Source organism: Phyllostomus discolor, chromosome 10 (genome assembly GCF_004126475.2).
Source record: "Phyllostomus discolor isolate MPI-MPIP mPhyDis1 chromosome 10, mPhyDis1.pri.v3, whole genome shotgun sequence".
Taxonomy (NCBI): Eukaryota; Metazoa; Chordata; class Mammalia; order Chiroptera; family Phyllostomidae; genus Phyllostomus; species Phyllostomus discolor.
The window spans coordinates 82,205,593-82,226,891 of NC_040912.2; the positions used below are offsets into that span (position 1 = coordinate 82,205,593).

The 21,299-nt window shown below is 44.3% G+C and overlaps 1 protein-coding gene across 4 annotated transcripts in view; it reads right to left on the minus strand.

Annotated features, from left to right (window-relative positions):
• DGKI (diacylglycerol kinase iota) overlaps nucleotides 1–21,299 on the minus strand; it is a 400,657-nt gene that overhangs the window by 107,447 nt on the left and 271,911 nt on the right. For all 4 annotated transcript variants that reach the window (XM_036010940.1, XM_036010942.1, XM_028525751.2 and 1 more), the window contains one exon: nucleotides 7,584–7,684. In XM_036010940.1, coding sequence (XP_035866833.1) covers nucleotides 7,584–7,684 — 101 coding nt within the window. The remainder of the gene's footprint in view (nucleotides 1–7,583; nucleotides 7,685–21,299) is intronic.

The following is a 21,299-nucleotide window of genomic DNA, read 5'->3' on the forward strand; positions in this document are numbered from 1 at the left end:
CCCTGCATCTCCCCTCCCTCTGCTGACTGCACCGTTGAGGCCAAAACCTCCGAGGGAGGCACCCTCGGCCCACCTTTTCTCTTGCAGAGTCCAGCTAACTCATCATCTGATCCTGCCCGCATGGTGTCCAAAATAGATCCAGAACCCATCTGTTTCTCCCCAGCGCTGCTGCTTCTGCCAACCCCCTCAACTTCCCTCACTTAGAATATCTTATTAGCCTTGGAACTGGTGCTCCTATGCCCAGCTTTGCACCCCAGCCACCAACTCTCCACTTAGCATCTAGGATGACTCAGAATAAATGAGAGCAGGTTATTTATACACCTTTTCAAATAATTCCAGTACCTTCTCATCAAACTCAGAATAAATATCCAAAGCCCTTCCCATGGTCTACAAGTCCCGTCCATGTGATGGGCATTTCCTACAAGTTCAAAATCATTTCCTCCTCTGCTGCAACCAACCAGGTTCCAGCCACATGAACTTCCTTGTTCCCTCTATCTGGGGACACTCTTCTCCCTGAAATCCACATGTGCATTCCTTCTTGACTGTTAGGTCTCTACTTACATGTCACCTCTTCAGAAAGTCCCTCCCCCACAGCCTTATCAAAGCTGGAATCCTTTGTCACTCTTTTGCTTTATTTCCTTGATAACGCTTACTGCTATGGTATATTCTTTACTTGTCTGGCTGTCCCACTGGCAAATAAGCTCTATGAATGTGGGAACTTTTCAGCGCTCCCATCACTTGAAACAGTAACAGAAATAGGGTAGGTGGTCAATACATATTTGTTGTATTTATGAATTGATGACTTATTTGAGGGTGGAGGGAGACCCAAAAACAGAAAGTTGTCAAAAAATAGTAAATTAGGACAAAATTTAAATACAAAAAGGCATTTGAAATGGATAGTGAAAGATTTTAATACAAACGTACTAGTAAAGGTATTATATGCAAGAAAATAAGAACTACTAGCTGGAGGCAATAGAGAACATAATGATTACATAAGTATGCAGAATGCCAGGCCCTTGGACGGCTTCCTTAAGTTTTCTGTGCTTCCGTTGCTCAATACATAAAGTGAGATAAGAACGCTACCTATCACACAGAGACGTCGGGAGAATTAAATGACATGATATGTATAGGAAGGTTAAAACATTTCCTAGTTCGCAGAAATACTACAATATGCATTAACTATTCTTATTATATTTATTTATTATTACATTAAAAATAACTCTTTTATATATATATGTAAATAACAGACAAAAGATATACGCACATACGCAGACAAAAGATAGAGAACGGTACAAGAAACCAATCATAAAACTCTGGGTAAATGGCACCTCATGAAAATAGGAATTGACATAAACACACTCACACAGGGACGGACAGTGCCCTTCAGAGGACAGACGGACATCACCTAACTCAGATTTCAGAACGGCGGGACCCCGACCTCTGCCACACGGAGGCCTCCTCTCTGCTGAACTGTGTGGTTGTCAACTTGTTAAATGAGGGGGGAAGATTCCATTTTAGATGAAGCAATTGATAGAAAAAAATCAGTGTCTCTAGCAAACTCACGAAGCAAAAAGCACTCACACAATTTGCCAATGCTCGCACTGAGGACAATGAGTGACACTAAAGTTTTAAAAACTTTCCTAAGGAAACGTGTTTTGAAAACATTCTCAATCCTCTGTAATTTCTACAGGGCTAAGGATCTCTCATAACACAGTATATTCTTCGGAAACACCTACCTTAACCCCTGCATTAGGCAGATAAGGCAGCTGAAGCCTGAAGGGGATAAATGCATTGCAAAAGGTCACCCAACTCGCGGGAGGTGAGGTTAGCTTTTCTCATTCTGGCGTAGACATCCCGTCCCTCCTTCTGTGATTTACAATAGGTAACGTTTGCTCGGAAAATAGGTACCTAGTGTTTCCACGGCTCTATCACAGTCCTTGTCACATGATAAAACCGTTCCAGCCAATCGGACTGTTTCTGTTTGGGGGTTTTGGGTTTTGTTTACCACTGCTTGCTCAGGGTAAGCCTTCAATAACTATGTATTGAATAAGTGATACTGTTTTCAGCCTTCAGTGCCCAACACTGAGTGTGATGCAGATACACAGCCCTTGAAAGCATGAATGCATCCAAGAGAGAATAGCTCTAGCACGCTGGCATATTTATACAATTCAGTTGAGGTCCAATACAAAACTGGAACCAATGGAAAATCCAGCGATCCACCTTCCCCCAGAGTGAAGATAGGTTTGACTTACTAATTCACTCACAAAGAACAGCATAGGGGAAGAAAAAAATCATAACGTTACAGTGGAGAAACCTAGCAAATCCAACCTCAACCCGGCGTTCAGGCTATCGGCACCAGCTGCCCTGTGGCTGGCAGGTGACCCTCCCCTCTGCAGCGTTCCTCCTCAGGGCCCACAGCTCCAGTCTGACTAAGATAAAACAACAGAGACAGCCAGATTAGGGGATAGTTTACAGGATATCTGGCCAGTATCCCTCAAGACTATCAAGGTCATAGAAAAGAAAGGAGGGAAAAAGGAAAGACTGAGTGACTGTCACAGAGCAGAGAGGACTGAGGAGACATGCCAACCCAGTGTAATGTGATGTTCTGGATCGGACACTGGAATACAGAGTCCAGAGTTTGGTTAATAGTAGTAAAGCAATGTTAGTCTCAGCGACAAAGATACCGTGGTAATACAAAATGCTGAATAATGGGGGGAACTGGCTGAGGGCCAGAGTAGAACTCCCAGCAGTACCTGCGCAGCCTTTTTGTAAATCTATAAATACTCCAAAACAAAAAAGCCTTCTTTTAAAAAAAATTTGGTGATGGACACCAGGTGATGCAATTATGAGGCTGCATTAAAACTTAAGAAAGGGAATTTGCAGATATCGGGTCACATCGCCAAATAGGAGCATTCAGTGTATACATGAATAGGTTTAAACATCTTGCATTAGACTGGCAGACACAGTAAAAGTAAGTTGAATGATTGATTATATTGTCTCCCGGCAATCTTTCTGTGGTGTTGCTGGTGTTTCCAGCTCTCTTCCGGAACGTGAGAAGCAGGCAGGGTGCACACTCCAAAGCGAGAGACGTGTGCAGGGGAGGTCAGCTGCCCTGACACTGGGTTTCGGACCTGAGATTAAGGGCCAGGACGGCAGGAACGTGGTTTTAGCCATAGCGGCCACAACAATCCTAGCTACTGTTTTTGGGCAGCGTGCGAGCATGCCAGGTTTTGCACCAGGGGTTTCAAACACAAGACTGCACGTAACCCTCAGCGCTCTATGAGGCTGCGATTATATTCTCATTGCAGAGATGAGAGTTTTGGTCAGCAGAGAAGTTACTTTGTCAGGGTGGCAACTGAGATGCCAGCACAAACATTTCTGACTCTTCCACTAAGTTGCTCAACAAAAGACAGGGAAATGCCATTACAGCATCACTAGTCTTTACCAGAGAACAATATGCTGAGATTATATATTATATATTATATATACTATAAATATCCAGATAATATCCATTGTACCGAGCCAATGTATACAAAAGGGCTGCTGAACATTATATTTGTTATACAACAATTAGTCCCCTCCTACCTTTATAGGCTACATCTGTTTTCAATTAGCTCTAAACTGGTTTTTGCTTTTGTGTTTTAAGCCCTAGATGTGCATGAATGACCACAGCAATTCGCAAGTGCAGAGTGAGCTAATGCCAGAAGGAAAGCTTAGACAGTGTTATGGGATAGAGTTAAATCTTAGCCAGGAACAAGTTATTATTCTAGATATAAAAATATATGTCATGTAGCAATGAAACACTTTTCAAGGGAGAAATATTAACAGATTTTCAAAACTGACTATGTCAGGGAAAGGAAGAATTCCCGCCTTCCTAGACTTGTTCAGCTCCTACTGCTAGACTAATAATAAAATAATAAAAGTGACACAAGGGCTAGATGGACAGGAGAAAAAACTAACTTAATACGTATGCATGGGTGGTCATAATATGGTAGTCCAATCACAAAATGAGGCTCAAGGAAACCACTGCAACAGACACCTGTTTATACTTTTGGACAAAGAACACATTTGTGAAGGACCGGCAGGACAACAACGTCCGTGTGCGTCAGGCAGGAATCTCAGCGGGCGGGGTACTGATTCCTGGGGACTGAGCAAAGCCTGGGCCTGGGCAGGAAACCGATGAGCAGGCACCGCCGTGTGTTTACACAGACTCTCGGGCCCCGGGTTCTGTAAATCTAATGGTAAGAGAGTTGTCTCCCCCGACTCCAAAGGGAGGTCCTTTCACATGGGTGAGCTCTCTCCTGCTTTTTGGGGGACAGAGGAGTCAGTGTTGTCCTTACGCTGGCTATTTCCTAAGTAACTTTAATTCAAAATAATCCATATGCTATTGTTGGGATACTTGGAGACGGCCTGTCTTGGGCCCCAACAACAAAGTGACTCCATGCTTTATTACGGACCCCTTTCTATACTTTATTCTGATTATTAGAGTGAGTCTCTGCTGTCATTATTATAAATGTGCTTGAAAACATTTTTCTAACATGGCCACTTTCTCTCTATGTTCTACCTCTTAAGGTGAATAGAGTTTCCTCCCTTGGACTTCATAACCATTAACTTAAGGATTAATAATTCATTAATCCAGTGAATAAGACTAATTGTTCTAAGCAAGTCTGAAATTTACCAGCAAGAGATGAGGGAGGGACCAGCAAAGAATAACCTTTCTGTGCTATTATTTTAGGGTGAATGCCCCCCAGTGAGTTGGGGCTACATGAAAGGGGAAATGTATTGGAATAGAGCAGTCATCTATTTATGGGCTAAAAGAAGCAAGGTAATTAACGGGGCTGCCATCCTGTAATTACCACGGGGTCCTGCCACACAGGCGGAAGCAGGGCTCTGTGAGCAACAAACATTCGATTTGTAATGTAATAAAAATAATGATGCAGACCCATGCGCCAGGTTCTGTTAAACGGTGATGGCAAACAGTCCACGGTGCCTGGATGAATCACTCGGTGTCTAGCAGCAAGGAAGGGAGCTAAGTTTTCAAACCCAGCAATGCAGTGCTGCTCTGGTTTCGACTTTGAATGCTGACCATAAATAAATGACTTCGGACGATTCACTCCTTTTTTCCTTCTGGGATGCAGGTCAGCACATTCCTAGAATCCCTTTTAGCTAGATGTGCCCTACAAATTTCACTTAATTACTGCTTCTAAAATAATACCTATTCTGTATGAATACCTTATTCACACAGCAGGTATGAATGGTAAGATGCACATACCTTCCGGAGTGGATATCACCTATGGACTTGAACTGGGTTTTGCCTTTATACCCAACTGGACCTCTGCCAGCCCTCCCATGAGTCTGTGCTTAGTGACAAGTCGAAGCTGAGCACAAAAGGAAGCTGAGCGAAAGAGGGTAAGAAGCAAGTAGTAACCCCAAAGGGCAAACGTTCCCGGGCAACCACAGGCGAGAGGCATCGCCCCCATACATTAAAAGCAGGGTAGCTGAGGTGGCCACCTTCATGTCTAATTAAGTATTCTTTAAACCCAAATCTTCAGAATGAGTTCATTCCTTGATTCCCTCTTTGAGTGTTTCTTTGTTCTTTTGGGTCTCAAAGACACGACTGAACTCGCTGGATTTACCTGTATTTTGCTGTGTATAATGCACACCCACGTTCTAGTGCTACCGGTGTATAATGTGCGTCATTATTTTCCTTCAATAATTGGGGCAGAGGGTGTGCATTCAACACAGCAAAACAGTGTTTTTATACCAATTCACCTCTCCCAATTTGACACAGGAAGTTTCCTCACACAGAAGTTGTATCGGGTAAGATGTGGGGAGTAAAGCACCCACCGAGAAACGTCCTCTTCTTGTAAAAACTCAAATCACAACTACCTCTGGCAACGATGGACAGATAATGCCCAGAAAAGACAGGACAGATCACCCAAGGCCACAGATAAGGCAAAAACTCCAACTGCTTCCCCACTCCCAGATGACTTTCTTCCGAGTTGATGGTAAGGTGCAGCGTAGTACTCACTTGAGAAGTTCTTCTCATTTTTAATTTTTCAAAAATTATCATCTATTTGTTAGAAGTTTGAGTCGATCAAGAACATAAAACACTATTCTTTACCATCTGTAAGCTCTGCAAGTCTCACGTACATTGCAGCTACACCTCCCACTGCAAACATACGTGTCCGTCATGTTATGCGTTAAGTCAGATTTTGTGCTAGTCCGTCACTTATAATCTCATTTACACGAGAAAATGTAGCCGTCCTGTATAGAAGAGAGGAACGCGGAAGTTCAGGGAGTTCCTCCTCCTCCACCTCCAGCTGTCCTGCCCAAGGACATGGGAGGGAAGGACAGAGCGATGAGGCTGGGGAGAAACGAGCTGGGGAAGCTGAGGCAGCAGAGAGAAGCGAGAAGGCAGTCATTTCACACAGAATTCCCTGGTCAGGGACTGGCCTACCGTGGAAATGGGTGCTCAGGCACTGCCACCTCCAGGTCCAGAAGTCCCTGCACCCACCCCTGAGAGTGCCCCTGGGGTTCAGGACTTCCGTCCACCAAACCCGACTGCAGGCCACAGGTTCAGGAGCCAGGACTTGGAAGTCACCATCTCTAGCATGCTTCCCCTCCTCCACCTTTGCCCGGTTCAACCATGAGCATCTGCTACAACTGTAGGCAGGTTCACACTGGGAGGCAGCTTGGAGGCCTGGCTCGTAGATCCCTGGTTTTGTGCTCGATTCCTTTGTTTCTGTCGGCCCCCTGCCTGCGCCCTGCCTGCCACGCTGGCCCTGGTCTCCTCTGACTCCACTGCCATTGGCTGTTGGCGCCCATCCTTCTGGGGGAGCCCGGGTCCCTCACATCAAATACACCTGTGGTCTGACCTTCTGGACCCAGTTTTCACATGAACCACGACAGAGACAGGGGCCGAAAATCATGACTGGAACCTAAAAAGTGCCCGATAAATACTGAAGGGCAGACGCAATGAACAAAAACGTAGTTCTGTACGTAAAGAAGTATACGGAAAATACGGATGTGGAGAAACAGTCCATATGTTGACCAATTTAAGGGCTCAGAAGCAATGGCACATCGTCAGTGAATCACTCTATCGTGACACTGAGTATCCAGGGGGCCTTTCTTACACGCCATACATCACATAACAGCTAGAAGCGTGGGGCGTGCCTTCGTGGACAACTCTGTCCCACCTGCGTGGAGAATGAGGGCACTATTTGGTAATGCCAGCTTCCAGGGAGACACCGGTGCTGTCACGAGAGTTTTCTGGGTGCTACTCTACCATGCCGTGTGACCAACGCCCCGCGTTCTCATTTCAGGTAAAGCTGAGACTAAAGCAGCTCATAAACCAAGAGGTCCTAACGTGGCATCTTGAGCAGAATGATTTTACTCCATTTTCCAGTTCCATCTTCTTCAGCCTACGTATCCTCCCTTGGGGGTCACGTGTTAGCTCCCTTCCCTTCATGTCCCTCCCTGTGGTTTTTAGATACAGGACAAATGTATCCACCAAACCAAGGGGGACCAAGAAGTGGGAGATGGGCAGGTCACAGGAAATGAGCGAGGTGCTTCCAACTTACACGCTTCCCGGAGTTTCTCCTTGTCGTAGTGGAACCCTTCGTAGTCCTGCAAACTGATTTTGTTCACGCGGATCCTCAGGCGGTCTGGGACAGACTGGGGGCTGCAAAAAAAGAACCGCACGTCAGACAAAAAGGCCCGGGTGGAACCGGGAGTCACGGGCCCCCGGAGGGACTAAGGGTGATGTCCTGTCTCTACGCTTTAGAAGAAAAAGTTCACGTTCAAACCAGCATTGCGGGCCTTTACCGGACTCCAGAAATTATCTGGAGAAACTCAAGCCTCCAGCAGCCTCAAGTTTCTGCAATTTAGGTTAAGAGTAGGGAGAGCAGTAGGAAAAGCGTCTGGAGACCACTCATAGGATATTTGCTATTAACTTAGTCAAAATCCTAATAAGATCACACATTGGGTTCCATGATAAATCACACGCAGCAAATCTGAAACAGTGAGCAGTGGCGTAGAGCGGCAAAGAGATGTTCTGGGCAAATACACTGCAACAGCCAAACGTGGCAGCTGGACCCTCGGGAGAGACAGGGAAACTACGAAGAGCAAGCCAGGGGTCCTGAAAGCACCGGACTGACACTGAAATAGCTCTAGACACCTGACTAGTCTCTGAGAGCCCCTCCGGGCCAAACCGTACTGCAGTCACCGCTGCCTGTGACAGCGACACTGAGCACCGCAAAATAAAGAAAAAGACTGGAAATACGGGCAGTGTACTTTCTTTAGGAAGGGAATGAAGGATGTATTTCATTTTAAAAGAACCCAATCCATACCAGTTCAGAATATTAAACAATAAAAGAGGCAGCACCAAGCTTTCTGACGCATCCTGTTTATCAGCACAATGTCTTTACCTGGACTCCCTGATGTTCTTACGTGATATTTTCCAAATAGTTTAAATAGGAGTATTAGTTGAGTGAAACAATTTATTTTTCATCGTCATCGCTATGGACCAATATATTATTAATATAACACAATCTCCACGTATCCTTGAATATTATTTTATACTTAGATTCCATTGGTCAGAAAATGTTCTGAAATAGAGGATTGCTTCTCCTTTCTTATATTATGGGATAAAAGTCACCATTGACTAAAGTAGAAAGAATGGCATTACTCTTCAGTTTATTTCAATAAAGGAAAGGAGGGAGGGAGGGGGGAAGGGGAGTGAGGGAAGGAGGCAAAAGAGAAGAAGAAGAGAAAGAAGAGGAGGATGGATAGAAGAAGTGATACTTGAAAAACACTGTCAGAATGCCGCCACTCACACCTCATCCCACACCCACCCACACACGCATTTCATTTCATTGCAACTCTGGAAGGGGCAGAAAAAAAAATAGTGTGATCTAATTCTCCTGTCTAAAGCCACATTTAGGGCAAAGTATAGTTAACTCCCTCTATATAGACTCTCACTCTACTCACAACCCACCACCCCCCCAAAAAAAACCCACACAGACATCCATGGGGAGATGTATGTGTACATCCATGCACAGTTCCATCCCCCAAACACACACACACACGGGTTTAGAAAGAAGTGCATAAATTCCAAAGAGAGACAGTGGAGAGATAAAAATGTCTGAGGTTTACTGAATTGAAAATTAAGCCAATACTAAACCACAAGAAGGGTGTTTCTGAGGGAAAGTCGAGAAGCCAGATTCACCAGTTGCCCTGGTCCGTTCAGTCAAAGCGTGTTTGCTGGGTGTCCACCCCGTGCCGGGCACTGTGCTGGACACTGGTGGGCGCCGACAAACGAAACTGACAGGAGTGCTTACATTGTGATGGGAGGTATGGTTTGACAGCATGTTTGTAGATAGATAGAACAGGCTTCAAACACCGTGCACACCCACACCACCATTTACAGACAGAGAAACTGAGGTTCAGAGAGAGGGAGTTTATGGTCACATAGCTACTAAGAGGCAGGGCTGTGAGCAGAGCCATGGACTCGTCCCTCAGTGGTTTCGTGTTCCTCACGTGTTAGATGCCAAGAACGCCATGGATTTGACGGCAAAGCCAGGGAGCCTGGACTAACAACAGTCAGGTGATCTCAGCACAGTGCTCAGAGCCTTTTCTTCATCAATACACAGTCAACGGGGTGGCTGAGTGAACGGCGGTGCGTTCGCACAGGAGAACGCTGGGCAAACGTGACACGCGAGTGTGCAGGTCGACCTTCATCGAGGGAAAGGTCAGATAATGCATACTGCTAAGTGAAAAACGTTGTGGGAAATTACACATGGCATCATCCTCACATACACTGTGGAAGCTTGGAGGTTGTATATGTAGGGAAATGTCTGGAGAAAAATGTTCGAGCAGCTGGTCCCAAGTGGTTATCCCCACATGATGGGATTTGGGGATTATTGTTACATTGAGTATCATCGTTTTTAGAAAAATAATATAATTATTGTAAAAGTATGCCAATATGTACTTGAATGATGATATCTCAGGACAAGAGTAAAAATAAGAATTATAAACAGAGTGTTTTGTATTAAATGTGAATAGATAGGAAAGACTTTCAGTGATTAATAGAGTGATCACACAATGTTCATAGCAAATGCTTATCCAGAAATAAAGAGGGGTCTGACCTTTTCACTTCCAAGTTCACCCCAGTGACCTGCATAGACGGTAGTTGGTAACTGTTTTCCTGCAAGCGTAGCAGATTAGAGGGAAGCTGGGCTTACAATGCTGTGTAAGGAGCTCTGCCTGCACCGCATTGGACGTAACAGCAGATCTCCCGGAGACAGCGCCAGGCTTCTCCAGGGGGCTGGAGCTGCCAAGACGAAGACCTGGTTACGGCAGTAGTGACAGATGGGGCACTAGGATCCGGGGACTGACTGCAGACCGGTCACTGCACCCCTCCTCCAGGGGGCTCCCCACGGGCTAACGAGTATGCACCGCCTTTATCCAATCCATCAGCGCCTGCACCCTCCTTTCTCCCCGCCTCTCATCTGGACCCACCAATTCCAACCACACACTGCTGCCGCCTCCTGAACCACGGCCTCCCACCAACCTCCCGGACTTCTGGGGGCACACCAGGGACACTCGGCAGGAACTTTCATTTGAACAGGACTTTCAGATCCCATGTGAATTCACATGTTATCTCGCTTCATCTCCAGAATGACCAGCTAAGCCAGACAGAAGAAAACAGAGACCCTCCCTATCTCCCTGTCACTCTTTCCCATCCACCTTCCTACACATTCACGGTCTTGCCCTCAGCCCCTGCTTCTGCCAAGAGCGCAGCCACCTTTCCTACCAGCAGCAGCAACTCGCTTCCACCCAGTTTTCTGATCAGAGTTCCTTGAATTTGGCCTGCTATCTAATGTCGCCATAGATGAGGCCCATCGACAAATTTTAAGGCACTCAGTCATGGAGTCCGTGATGGAAAACCCTGGTGTAAACATCAATGAATCGAGGCAGCTCAGACTCCAGTTCAGACTGCCTGGGCTTGAAGGGAAGTGCTCCCACTTTCTGCTTCATCAGGACACTTTGTGCTTCCATTTTCTCATGGGGAAAAAAGACAGTAACAGTATTCACCTCATAGGGATATTGGAAGAACCGAAGAGTCAATACAGTTGATGTGCTTAGAAAACTGTCTGGCACAGTGTAAGTGCTCAACAGATGTGAGCTGTTATCAGTCTAATTATTATTCTGAAGAGTCTGCTCTGAGAGAAGGTTCTGCCTAAGTAATGCCAGGCATTGGAGGAGGGTTAAGGCATATACAGGAGCCGCCCTAGACCCTTGTGACACGCTGTTGGGCCACCCCCCAGCAGAATACTGTGTGGCCTGGCTGGTGTCACGATTCTCCCGGGTCTTCTCCCACCCGGTCTGTCACAGGGCAACCAATAACATGAAAATAACTAGAACTTGGGAGGCGAAGTACACAGCGATGAAATGAAAGCCAAGTAATTCCGTCATGTCCCTTTATGTCAAAATATATTAGTGTCCCATTAATGGCCAATAGCAGTGGAAGAGAACAAAGATGCTCCTTGGAGTCTGAGGAACAGCACTACCATCAGCTTTCTAAAGCTAAATTGTCCAGGAGAGGTAGCGGAGCGTGGAGGAGACTACTAACCCAGGTAAAGATACACTTGCCTTCATCCCGACATCTAGCACAGGCTGCTCGCCTCCTCACTGCAGCTCTGGGTTAGGGGTTCTGGACCTGACATCCGGGGGACCTCTCACGAGTCCCAAGGGAACTCAGCCATCTGTGAACTACCTTTGAAATTGGGCAGCGACCTTCAACTGTCGCTGTCTCACTCATTTTCTGTGAAGCATCCAGAGTGAGCCCGGGCACAGTGGAAGTTCATGGCTCTGACCCTAACTCCCCGTGGTCCCCCATGGCGATTTTCTCAAGAGCCGTAAGAACACCTCTCCTTACAGCCACTCACGTGGGCCTCAGACCCTCAGACCACAACTTCCCTTCCACATCACGCGCTCCTGTCCCGAGATGTTGGGGGCAGGGCGGTGCAGTGCCATCAGGACAAAACTGGAATTGTTCTCCTCAGCCTACGTCTGACCCTCATTATTCTCTCCTCTCCTGTAGGAGCCTCTCCACTCATGAGGCTCAATTCCTCCCGTATGCCTTCCAGTTCCGCCATTCTTGAACCAGTCTCTTTACTACCCCACATTGTCTCTCTCCAGCTGATCACAGACTCCTCCATTCCCATCTCCTCCACGTGGACACCCTTGAGGGACAGAGGGGACGAGCCGGGTGCATTTGCTCCCCCGGGTCACTTGTCGACACTGATGCCACATTCCCCCCACTGCGCACTGGAAACGTGAATCATCTCAGAGTAACTCCCGATGCTGAGACAGGATCGCAGCGCAGAAAGCAGGGTGTAGGGGCAGAAAAGTTTCGTCGCACTCTGACAATATGTTTGATGTGATGAACACCGACGATACCAGGTCTACATCATTTGCTGACCTAAAAATGAGACTGATGATGATAATAATAATGTTGATAGTTCTATTTAAAAATTTTTTTAAGAAGTACAACTTGCCAGTCATAAAAACAGTCACAAGCATGGAAAGTACAGCATAGGGAATATAGCCAATAATATTGTAATAGGTATGCACAGGGTCACACGGGTATTGGAAATATCAGGATGATCACTTCATAAGTTATATTAATGTCTAATCGCTATGTTGTACATGTGAAACTAACACAGTATTGAATCTCAACTGCCAATGAAAATTTCTTTAAATTTTTTAAAAGGGCACTTAGAGTTGTGAAGAAGCTGAAAGAAAAAAAATAATGCAGGGAGTAGTAAATGAGAAGACACATGTGAGGTGGTTAACCCATTCCTCCCACTCCTGGTAAGCAGTAAGTGCTCAAAAATAATATATATACTTTTATATTGAATTTATTGGGGTGATATTGGTTAATAAAATTATGTAGGTTTCAGGTATACAACCTATAACACATCATCTGTATATTGTAGTGTGTGCTCACCACCCCAAATCAAGTCTTTTTCCATCACCATTTATCCCCCCTTCCCCTCTTCAAAAATAATCTATTGTTGCTGTCATTACTATTACTAGTGTCCTGATGCTTTTCCAATTTCCACAAGTTCCCCCTTCCCACATTTTTTAAATTCGGTCCTGGATAATTGCATCACAGCAGGAATGAGAGCCTCAGCTCTAAACGGTAGTGAGCAGACCTCAAGTCCGAGCAGCAGGAGGGTGTGCTGGCGTGGCTAGGGAGACAAGGCTCAGAATCACGCAGCATCTGTAGTCTGTCAGATGAGAATGGGAGTGGGGACTGCGAGTGTTTGCAAGATATTCTGCTGAAAGATATTAAGAATATAAATCCTAATTCATGGTACAGAGGAGACCCTTAAAGTTACAGTATATAATCATTCTACATTTGTTACTTACGAATATATTATTTGCATTAGCATTTCTTAAATGGTTCAGTGTAAGACCTGCCAGTTAAGACAGTTACTACATAGACTCATTGACTTCTATGATGGACTCTAATCTAACCAGACACTTGTTACTCCCACGAACATAAAGCGTTTTCCTTCGCAAGGCTGACAAGCCTCACAACTCTGTCCGCCTTTCTCCCTTGAGGCCTGCTTTAATCCTAACAGAAATAAGTTGCCTTAATTTCTTCCCCACAATGTAAGTGTGAGTTTCTACCTGATCATAACCTAGATATCATAAAGTATGGTTCTACTAATCTTGAGTAAAATTCATTTGCACTGGCCCTTATCTTATGAATGGACTTTGATTAAAATTTCAATGTCTGACAGGCGTTCATAGCATGAAACACTATTTCTTCCTTCTCCTTGCAGCCCCAGCACCTAAAATAGAACCTGACATCTGCTGTCTTCAATAACTGGTTTGGAACAATCAAGTGAATGAAAGGCAGAGAGTCCACATGGCCCTGAGGCCGCGCACAGTTTGCCATCGGAGGGTCTCCGTCCTGCTCACTAGAGCCTCTCTCTTTGGGAGCCTCTGGGGAACCCTGACGTGGCTGTTCATTTCTGTCCTTTTCCCACTTAGACTTGGAGCTAGATCCATGCTGGGTTACGGTCTTGCACTCCTTGGCATCTTATGTAGTGGGGTCCACACAAATATCAAACAGAAAGGGGAAGGAACGTCCAAAGGGCAGATGTCCCATCCAGGCCAGTATGTAAACCATTTCAGGACGGCTTGGTCTTCGATTAAATAACAGGGAACCAGAAACATCTCCCAACGCATCCTTTCATCAGCTAGCAAGCTGTGCCTTATTTAAAAATAATTACACTCAATGGCTTCCTTCAGCAACTTCCTAGAAATTGCTACAATTTACCCTGGGACGTTTTCAAACTGCCACTGACAATAAGCTATCCCAAAACGCACCCAAGTGAGCCTCTTGACATTGAACGATAAAACCAAATTAGATCAAGCGTTCTGAACAGGGGGTTAAAGTGGATTTTAGATACCTGCCGCATTCAGACAAAACTAATATTCCGTTGCCTTCTGCCCAGAGTAGAGGCCCATGCCTCAGCAATGTGAAAAACGTTGAAACAGAGTTTGTGAATTTGGGACCAAGGATATACACCAAAATCATAGGAGCCGCAGTCAATCACGGGCCCCCACTGCCCAATGTGGTTTTCTAGAGAAAGTGCCTTTACTGGTTAATTCGTTTTTGGTAGAAGTTGAATCTGTTCTTGGCCTCTTCAGAATCCATCTGTGAAGTGGCTGATACGTCATGGCTTTTACAAATTATCTGAGACAGCCAGCCCCTCCGGATCTCCAACAAGATAATGGAGTTAAAGCATTAGAGGGTTGGGAGAGATCTTAGATGTTATCTAATTCAATATTTGCTCTTCATCCGATTCTATATTCCTGTATGACTGCATCTTGGAACAGCTGCTCAGCCTCTGCTTAATTCCTGTCCAGGGGGGAGGTACCCTGTTCTTTGTTTCAACTGCTCTAAGCATCTGCAAATTCTTCCTAGCGAATCTAACTCGCTCTGTCTCCACATTTTCTGTTCACTGGCCTTTCTTCTACCATTTGGGTTAAAACTGGGTTTAAACCACTGAGACAATCAGCCCACAGGCACTGATGGCAAAAGAATGTAAACTGGCCCTGGCTGGCGTAGCTCAGTGGATTGAGCGCGGGCTACAAACCGAAGTGTCGCAGGTTCGATTCCCAGTCAGGGCACATGCCTGGGTTGCAGGCCATGACCCCCAGCAACCGCACATTGATGTTTCTCTCTCTCTCTCTTTCTCCCTCCATTCCCTCTCTAAAAATAAATAAATAAAATCTTTAAAAAAAAAAGAATGTAAACTTTAAGTACCAGGAACTGTCACCTACCGAAGAAACATCTGCAGGCTTAACGGCTGGCTACCAGATTAAAAATTGGCTGTAAGTACCAAAGAGCCAAAGGCACGCGTGCCATTGGTCGGAACAAAACATAACTAAGATTTTTTGAAGATTTTCAAATACACATGGAAATGCACACTTGCATGCGCTTATCAAAATATGCAATAAATATTTATGTTTCTGAAATTGTAGTGAATGAATATGCAGAAGAGTGACGTGGCCGTGCGGTTGTCAGAGACAGTCTCTTCCTCTGGGTGTCCAGGTCCCTGCCTTTAAAGGAGAAGGAAGGAAGCGCCAGCAGCGGGGTCCCTGGGCGCCACTGCGAAGCAGCTCCACAGGAAGAGCAGTTCCACCGTGTCTGCTTTAAAGGAAAAGACACAGGCCGACAGCCTTGATCGACATGGCAGATTCTCCTGACCACTCATTCTGGGGGGTCGGGGACAGTGACTCTCAAAGCGCTTACTGACTCAGTCATCCGATTCTGAGACTTTCACCCCACATACACTCACTGTGACACCGGACTCACAGATTCCTGTTGTAAAGCCATACACGGGCACTCGAAGTGTCTTCTCCATAAGACCATGCAGTCTCTTCACTTTCTCCTTTTCTTTGTGTTCGTGCACATTAAATTCACACCCCAGTTCTCACTCGAATCCCTCCTTCGCAGCGGCAGCCCCCACCGGGGTTGTTAGCTCCCTGGTCCTGGAAGCCCTGTGTTCCCTCGGACTTCAGCTCAAGACACTCTCCTGGTTCCACAACTCAATTTGCATCTGCTCCCTATTTCTCTCCCCTGCAGTTCACCCTCCTGTAAATATCTTTCAAATACGTGTGCTTCTCTACCCCCTTCACTAAACCCGCCCCCAGACCAAGCTGCCACCATTTCCCACCTAACTGTGCTCCCCGCATCCATTCATGCCCTCATGGCCCTGCAGACTGAGCAGTCAGTGTGACGGGTAAATGTCATCCTGGCGTGATTTTGCCCCCCCCCATTAAATCATGAGCTCCTGGAGAAGAGGAACCAAGCTATTGTACATCCCTCTTTACATCTCCTAATGCTAATTGTGCGGCTTGCAACATGTGATAAGCTATTCTGCTTCCCATATAGACTTGCTAACCTATCAATGAGAAAAAAAATTATTTTTCATGGCAACTGACTCCATTATTCATCCTATCTAATTGTGTGTGGTAACAGGTAATTGGCCAGGATGGGGACCACTCAACAGCCTCTGGTTCAAAGGAAAAATCAATTCCTATTACTAAAACCAACAACAAGGAACTCTCTCGATGTTCACGCATTAGCACTGAAGATGCATAATCACGTTATTGCTGTACTACCCTCGGGTATGGGGTTGACTCTCTGGCTTCCTTCTGGTTCCTGTGGATGGAGGAGAATTTCTAACTTGTCATTGGATGCCATCTACAGATTTAAATCTCATGAAAGTAGAGTCTCCTGTCCTGATAGTGGCTAAATCGGTAACTAGGGATAAAAATATTTTAGAAAAGAAGTCTTTTAGAATAGGAGTGTTGGACCTTAAGTTCCCACTTGCACTCTTTTTATGCATTTTTGACTTAAAGAGTATTAAAATTACACAAATAGGATGGTGGAAGGCAAAGGAAGTCAGTATCGCAGGAAATAAGGACGGGTGGAAATTAGCGGGGGAGAGGACATGCATTTTCACAGAATTCTGCACATTCCGATTGCTGAGAGGAAGAACACTCTGGGACAGTTAGCATGGGGGCGAGTAACTCAAGCCCTGCCTTCCATCACGCCAGGCCCAAATCATTGCCACTTCAGGAAGTAAGGCCATGTCATGGAGGTTTCCCGGTTATTACAAATGACCAAAGATGCCACCATAAAACACTAACTAACATGAGCTACCTTTAGTACCATAATCTGCTCAAGCATGGCGATTCTTCTGCTGTTCTGACGGTAGAGAGGACCATTAATCACCACCTCCAGTGGAGGAAGGAACCACTGGGCTCGAACCAATGAGACACAACAGAATAATGCCATTCCCTGGCCATCCGAATGGCTTCGCATCTTACGTGCTCACAAAGAAAGACTTCATTCCAGGTTTCAATGTCTATGTATAAAAGAGAAAGCCTTACATCTATTTGCTATTTACAATGCTAAAACGCTTTACTTGAGTTTGTAATCAAAAGCTATTGTAATATCCTGTTCTTACTTGCAACTGCTAAGGAAATTGACTTTCTTTGCTGCAAAGGCCAGAAAAAGTATTGGCATTTGCATAGTTTAAAAAGTGTCACTTCACAGAAGGAAAAATTTGTGGCCTTTCATGTACATCAATAAAGCCACTAAAAGCAGGTTTCATACTGCTGGGATATTTGCTCCTCTAGTAACTCCAAAAACTGATGGATCAAACTGTGGAATGTGAGCAGTGTCTAGGTATAACATTAATAAATATTTTCCCCCCCAAAATGAGATTGCATGTAATTGAAAAATACTTAACACTTATTTCACCTATAAACTTTCAAGGAAAAAAATCAAGAACTTAGAATTTTTTATAATTAACAATAAGGAAACAGCAGCAGCCAAAATGCAGGCAGTAATAATGGAGTGAAAATAAATATGGCCATTTATTTAGGCTGAGATATGTTATAACTCCAATTAGCGTTAGCAGGGATGGATGGATGAATGAAAAGGTGTGCTCCTGTTGAAAAGCCTCCATGCACACTGTGTGGCAGTAGATCTGCCCTCCTAGGAAACAGGCTCGTGAGAAGAGAGTTCCGCGTTTTGCCTTACACCAAGAAAATAAAAAGTAAGTTATCAGCCTGACAATGAGTGGTATTACATAAGAAACATTTCTTTAAATGGCTTTAGCTTTCTATATAAAACATTTGATAAAAGGACACTCTGCTTCCCTAAAGCCTAGATATTAGAGAAAGCATACTTGCAAAGTTATTTTTTCTTAGCAGGCAAGCAGTATTTTACTGTTCTGTTTTAACTCGCATTTTCCCCTCCGGGGTGGCCATGGTTTGCCAAGGTCCGGGCTGTTCGGTGGCGCTACATTTGGCTCCGGAGGGAGACACAGTGTCACAGCTCTCCTGCGACACTGCCACTCGTCAGCCTGTGGCCGGTGGGATGCTCAGCCCCCCACCTGCCGCACAGATGTGCGCCCAGTACCCCGTGTTTCCTTGTCAGAAATCCAAGCAGAATGAATCAGAATCTCCTCCAAGCCCAATTCTCCTTCCCAACTCAGCAGTTCAGCCAATTAGGTGGAAACTTTTCATCGCCTTTCTCTAATTCCCGATCCAATGACTACAGGAGTTTGTTATGAACCATCCTTCTTATTGATGCCAGAAGAGACAGAATAAAGACACATTGCTAGAACAGAACTTGTGAAACTCATGACAATTCTACCACTACCGCAATAACTAATCAACAAAAATAACCTTGTAAAATTCGATAGTAAATGAGGAAAAAGTTCCTTAAAATACACTTTTAGTGGCAGACTAATAAATTACTCGGATGATGAAGAATAAACACGAGATAACTAGTAAAAACATCCAATAAGAGGGATTCCACGAAAGAGGAAATGAATGGTTTCTGTTGGGAATGTCATCATAGAATGTGAAAATAATTGAGGGTACTTTTGCTTTTTCCATTTCTTTCTCTCCTTTCACTTACCATATTAAAGTACCTCACATCTCTACCAAAAGCAATATTCTTACATATTCATGAGCCAAGAACCTTTCTTCAAAGAAATATGTAATTATTTTACTTTGTCTGGGCAACAAACTACCATCAGACCAAAAGATTTATTTATGTCCCAATTAGAAGACATAAATGACTTCTCTTGAGAGCAGTAGGTACTAAATAATTAATTAATGAAGAAAAATAAAATAATTACAGTTATCTGTAATCTGAAGTAAAAAGCTTTGGCTTTTTTGTTTCATTTGTAATCCTCTTAATGCCACTTTTATTTTAGTCAAATATTTTAGTGACAACTTTAGAACATGGTGAACTCACTTTTAGAGTTTCATTTTCTGACACAAACTATGATGATGATTTCTGAGGATTAATTAAATCTAACACCAGCAAGTATTTTCTTTTCATGTCTTGAAAAATGAACTCTCTTTTCATTTCACAAAAGTGTGTCAGGGTATTATGACAGATCAAGAAAACTCAATTGCACTGGTTTAATGAAATTGAAGTTCCCCTACAAATGAAGTGCACATTGCAATTTATTACCACCTTAGGGGAGCAATCCAAAGTAAACACCCTCTTGGAGCACTGAAAATGGGCGCCTAGATTTCTTTGTTATTGATATGTTTCTCTTATTCTGTGGCAGAATATAACACCCGTTATTATGGCAGTGCTGGAGTCAAACGTGAAATATTTCTTTTTCTCTCTGAATGTAATACAACCGTTAATAACACTGCTGTCTTAATGTTATTATCAAGATATAAATGACTGCTTTCTAAAAGTATTTAGGGTTTTTTTTTCCCTGGGCGGAGAGTCCATTTGTAAATATATCTTTTATTTACAAAGACTACAAAAATTATTCCTTTTCTTTCCTTTTCTAGTCTGTATTTCTATAGTTGCTTTATTATAATAATGTTTTAGGAATTCAAATTCAAACAGAGAGAAATCTAATTTTTCACTTTCCTAAATTCCAACCTGGCTTGGAAAACTCTGAAGGCTTAGTAACATTGTTCAGGGTATTTGAACCTTAAGTTCCTTCTAAAAGTCAGGTTATGCAGAATAATCTAAAAGAAAAATTATTGCTGTGTTTATTGAACTGATGTTATTTCTAAGGTCATATTTTTTAAAGATTTTATTTATTTATTTTTAGAGAGGGAAGGGAGGGAGAAAGAGAGAGAGAGAGAGAAACATCAATGTGCGGTTGCTGGGGGCCGTGGCCTGCAACCCAGGCATGTGCCCTGACTGGGACTCGATCCTGCGATGCTTTGGTTCTCAGCCCGAGCTCAATCCACTGAGCTATGCCAGCCAGGGCTAAGGTCATATTTTTTAATTGTATTTTCTTTTTAATTCTTGTTGATTAAACAAACAAACAAGCACAAATTCATGAGTACACTTCCCCCCAGGTCCAGCCCAATAGACCGGACAGTATCCCACACCCACACCTTCCTGTTCATGCCCCTCCTTCCCCCTGAGACTGACTTGCTGGAGAGACTTCTGGGCCCCTCCAGCCAGAAACTCTTGAGTAAATATTCACTTCCCTTTTGAAGCCACGACCTTCACTATATGCTAAGTGCTGACTCACAAGACTGGTTCTCCACCTACGCAGACATGAATAATTCACCTCTAAAAATACATTTTAAAAGCAAAGACATCTTATTTTAAATGTGCAGGGAGTCCTCAGTGTATCAGGCCTTTACATAACTGCACCCGATTCTGCACAGTGTTTACCTTCACCCAGGGGTGCGCGGGCGCCACGCGACCCTTTACGTCAAGCCTGGCTCACCGGCCGAACCGTGGCGGACAATCCTGAAAGACGCCCCACGTGCTTTAGCTGTGCTAGAGTTAAGTTTAACTGGGGTCTGTGCTTCTGTCACCTTTCTCCTAACACTTGAACTGCAACCTATGAGACCAAAGATTTACACGACTGAAACATTCGAAATTGAACTCTAAGTTCTTACCCATCTCCAGCATTTTCTTACCAAGGAGGAAAGTTCACATAAGTATGATCTGATTAAAATACATAAATCATACGTATGAAAATAAACACACACACACACAGGAAAGTGACCAAAGGTTATACTGACAGTAGAGTTCAGTTTCTTAAATGCTGCCTTCAAAGCAGATGGCCAAGTGCCAAGCTTAACTCTACCGTCTTAGGCGAGTTCTCTAACATTTCTTATTCTCAGTCTTCTCATCTATGGAATGGGAAAAGCAAAAATTGTTACCAGGCTGTTATTAGGATGTTAATCTCATC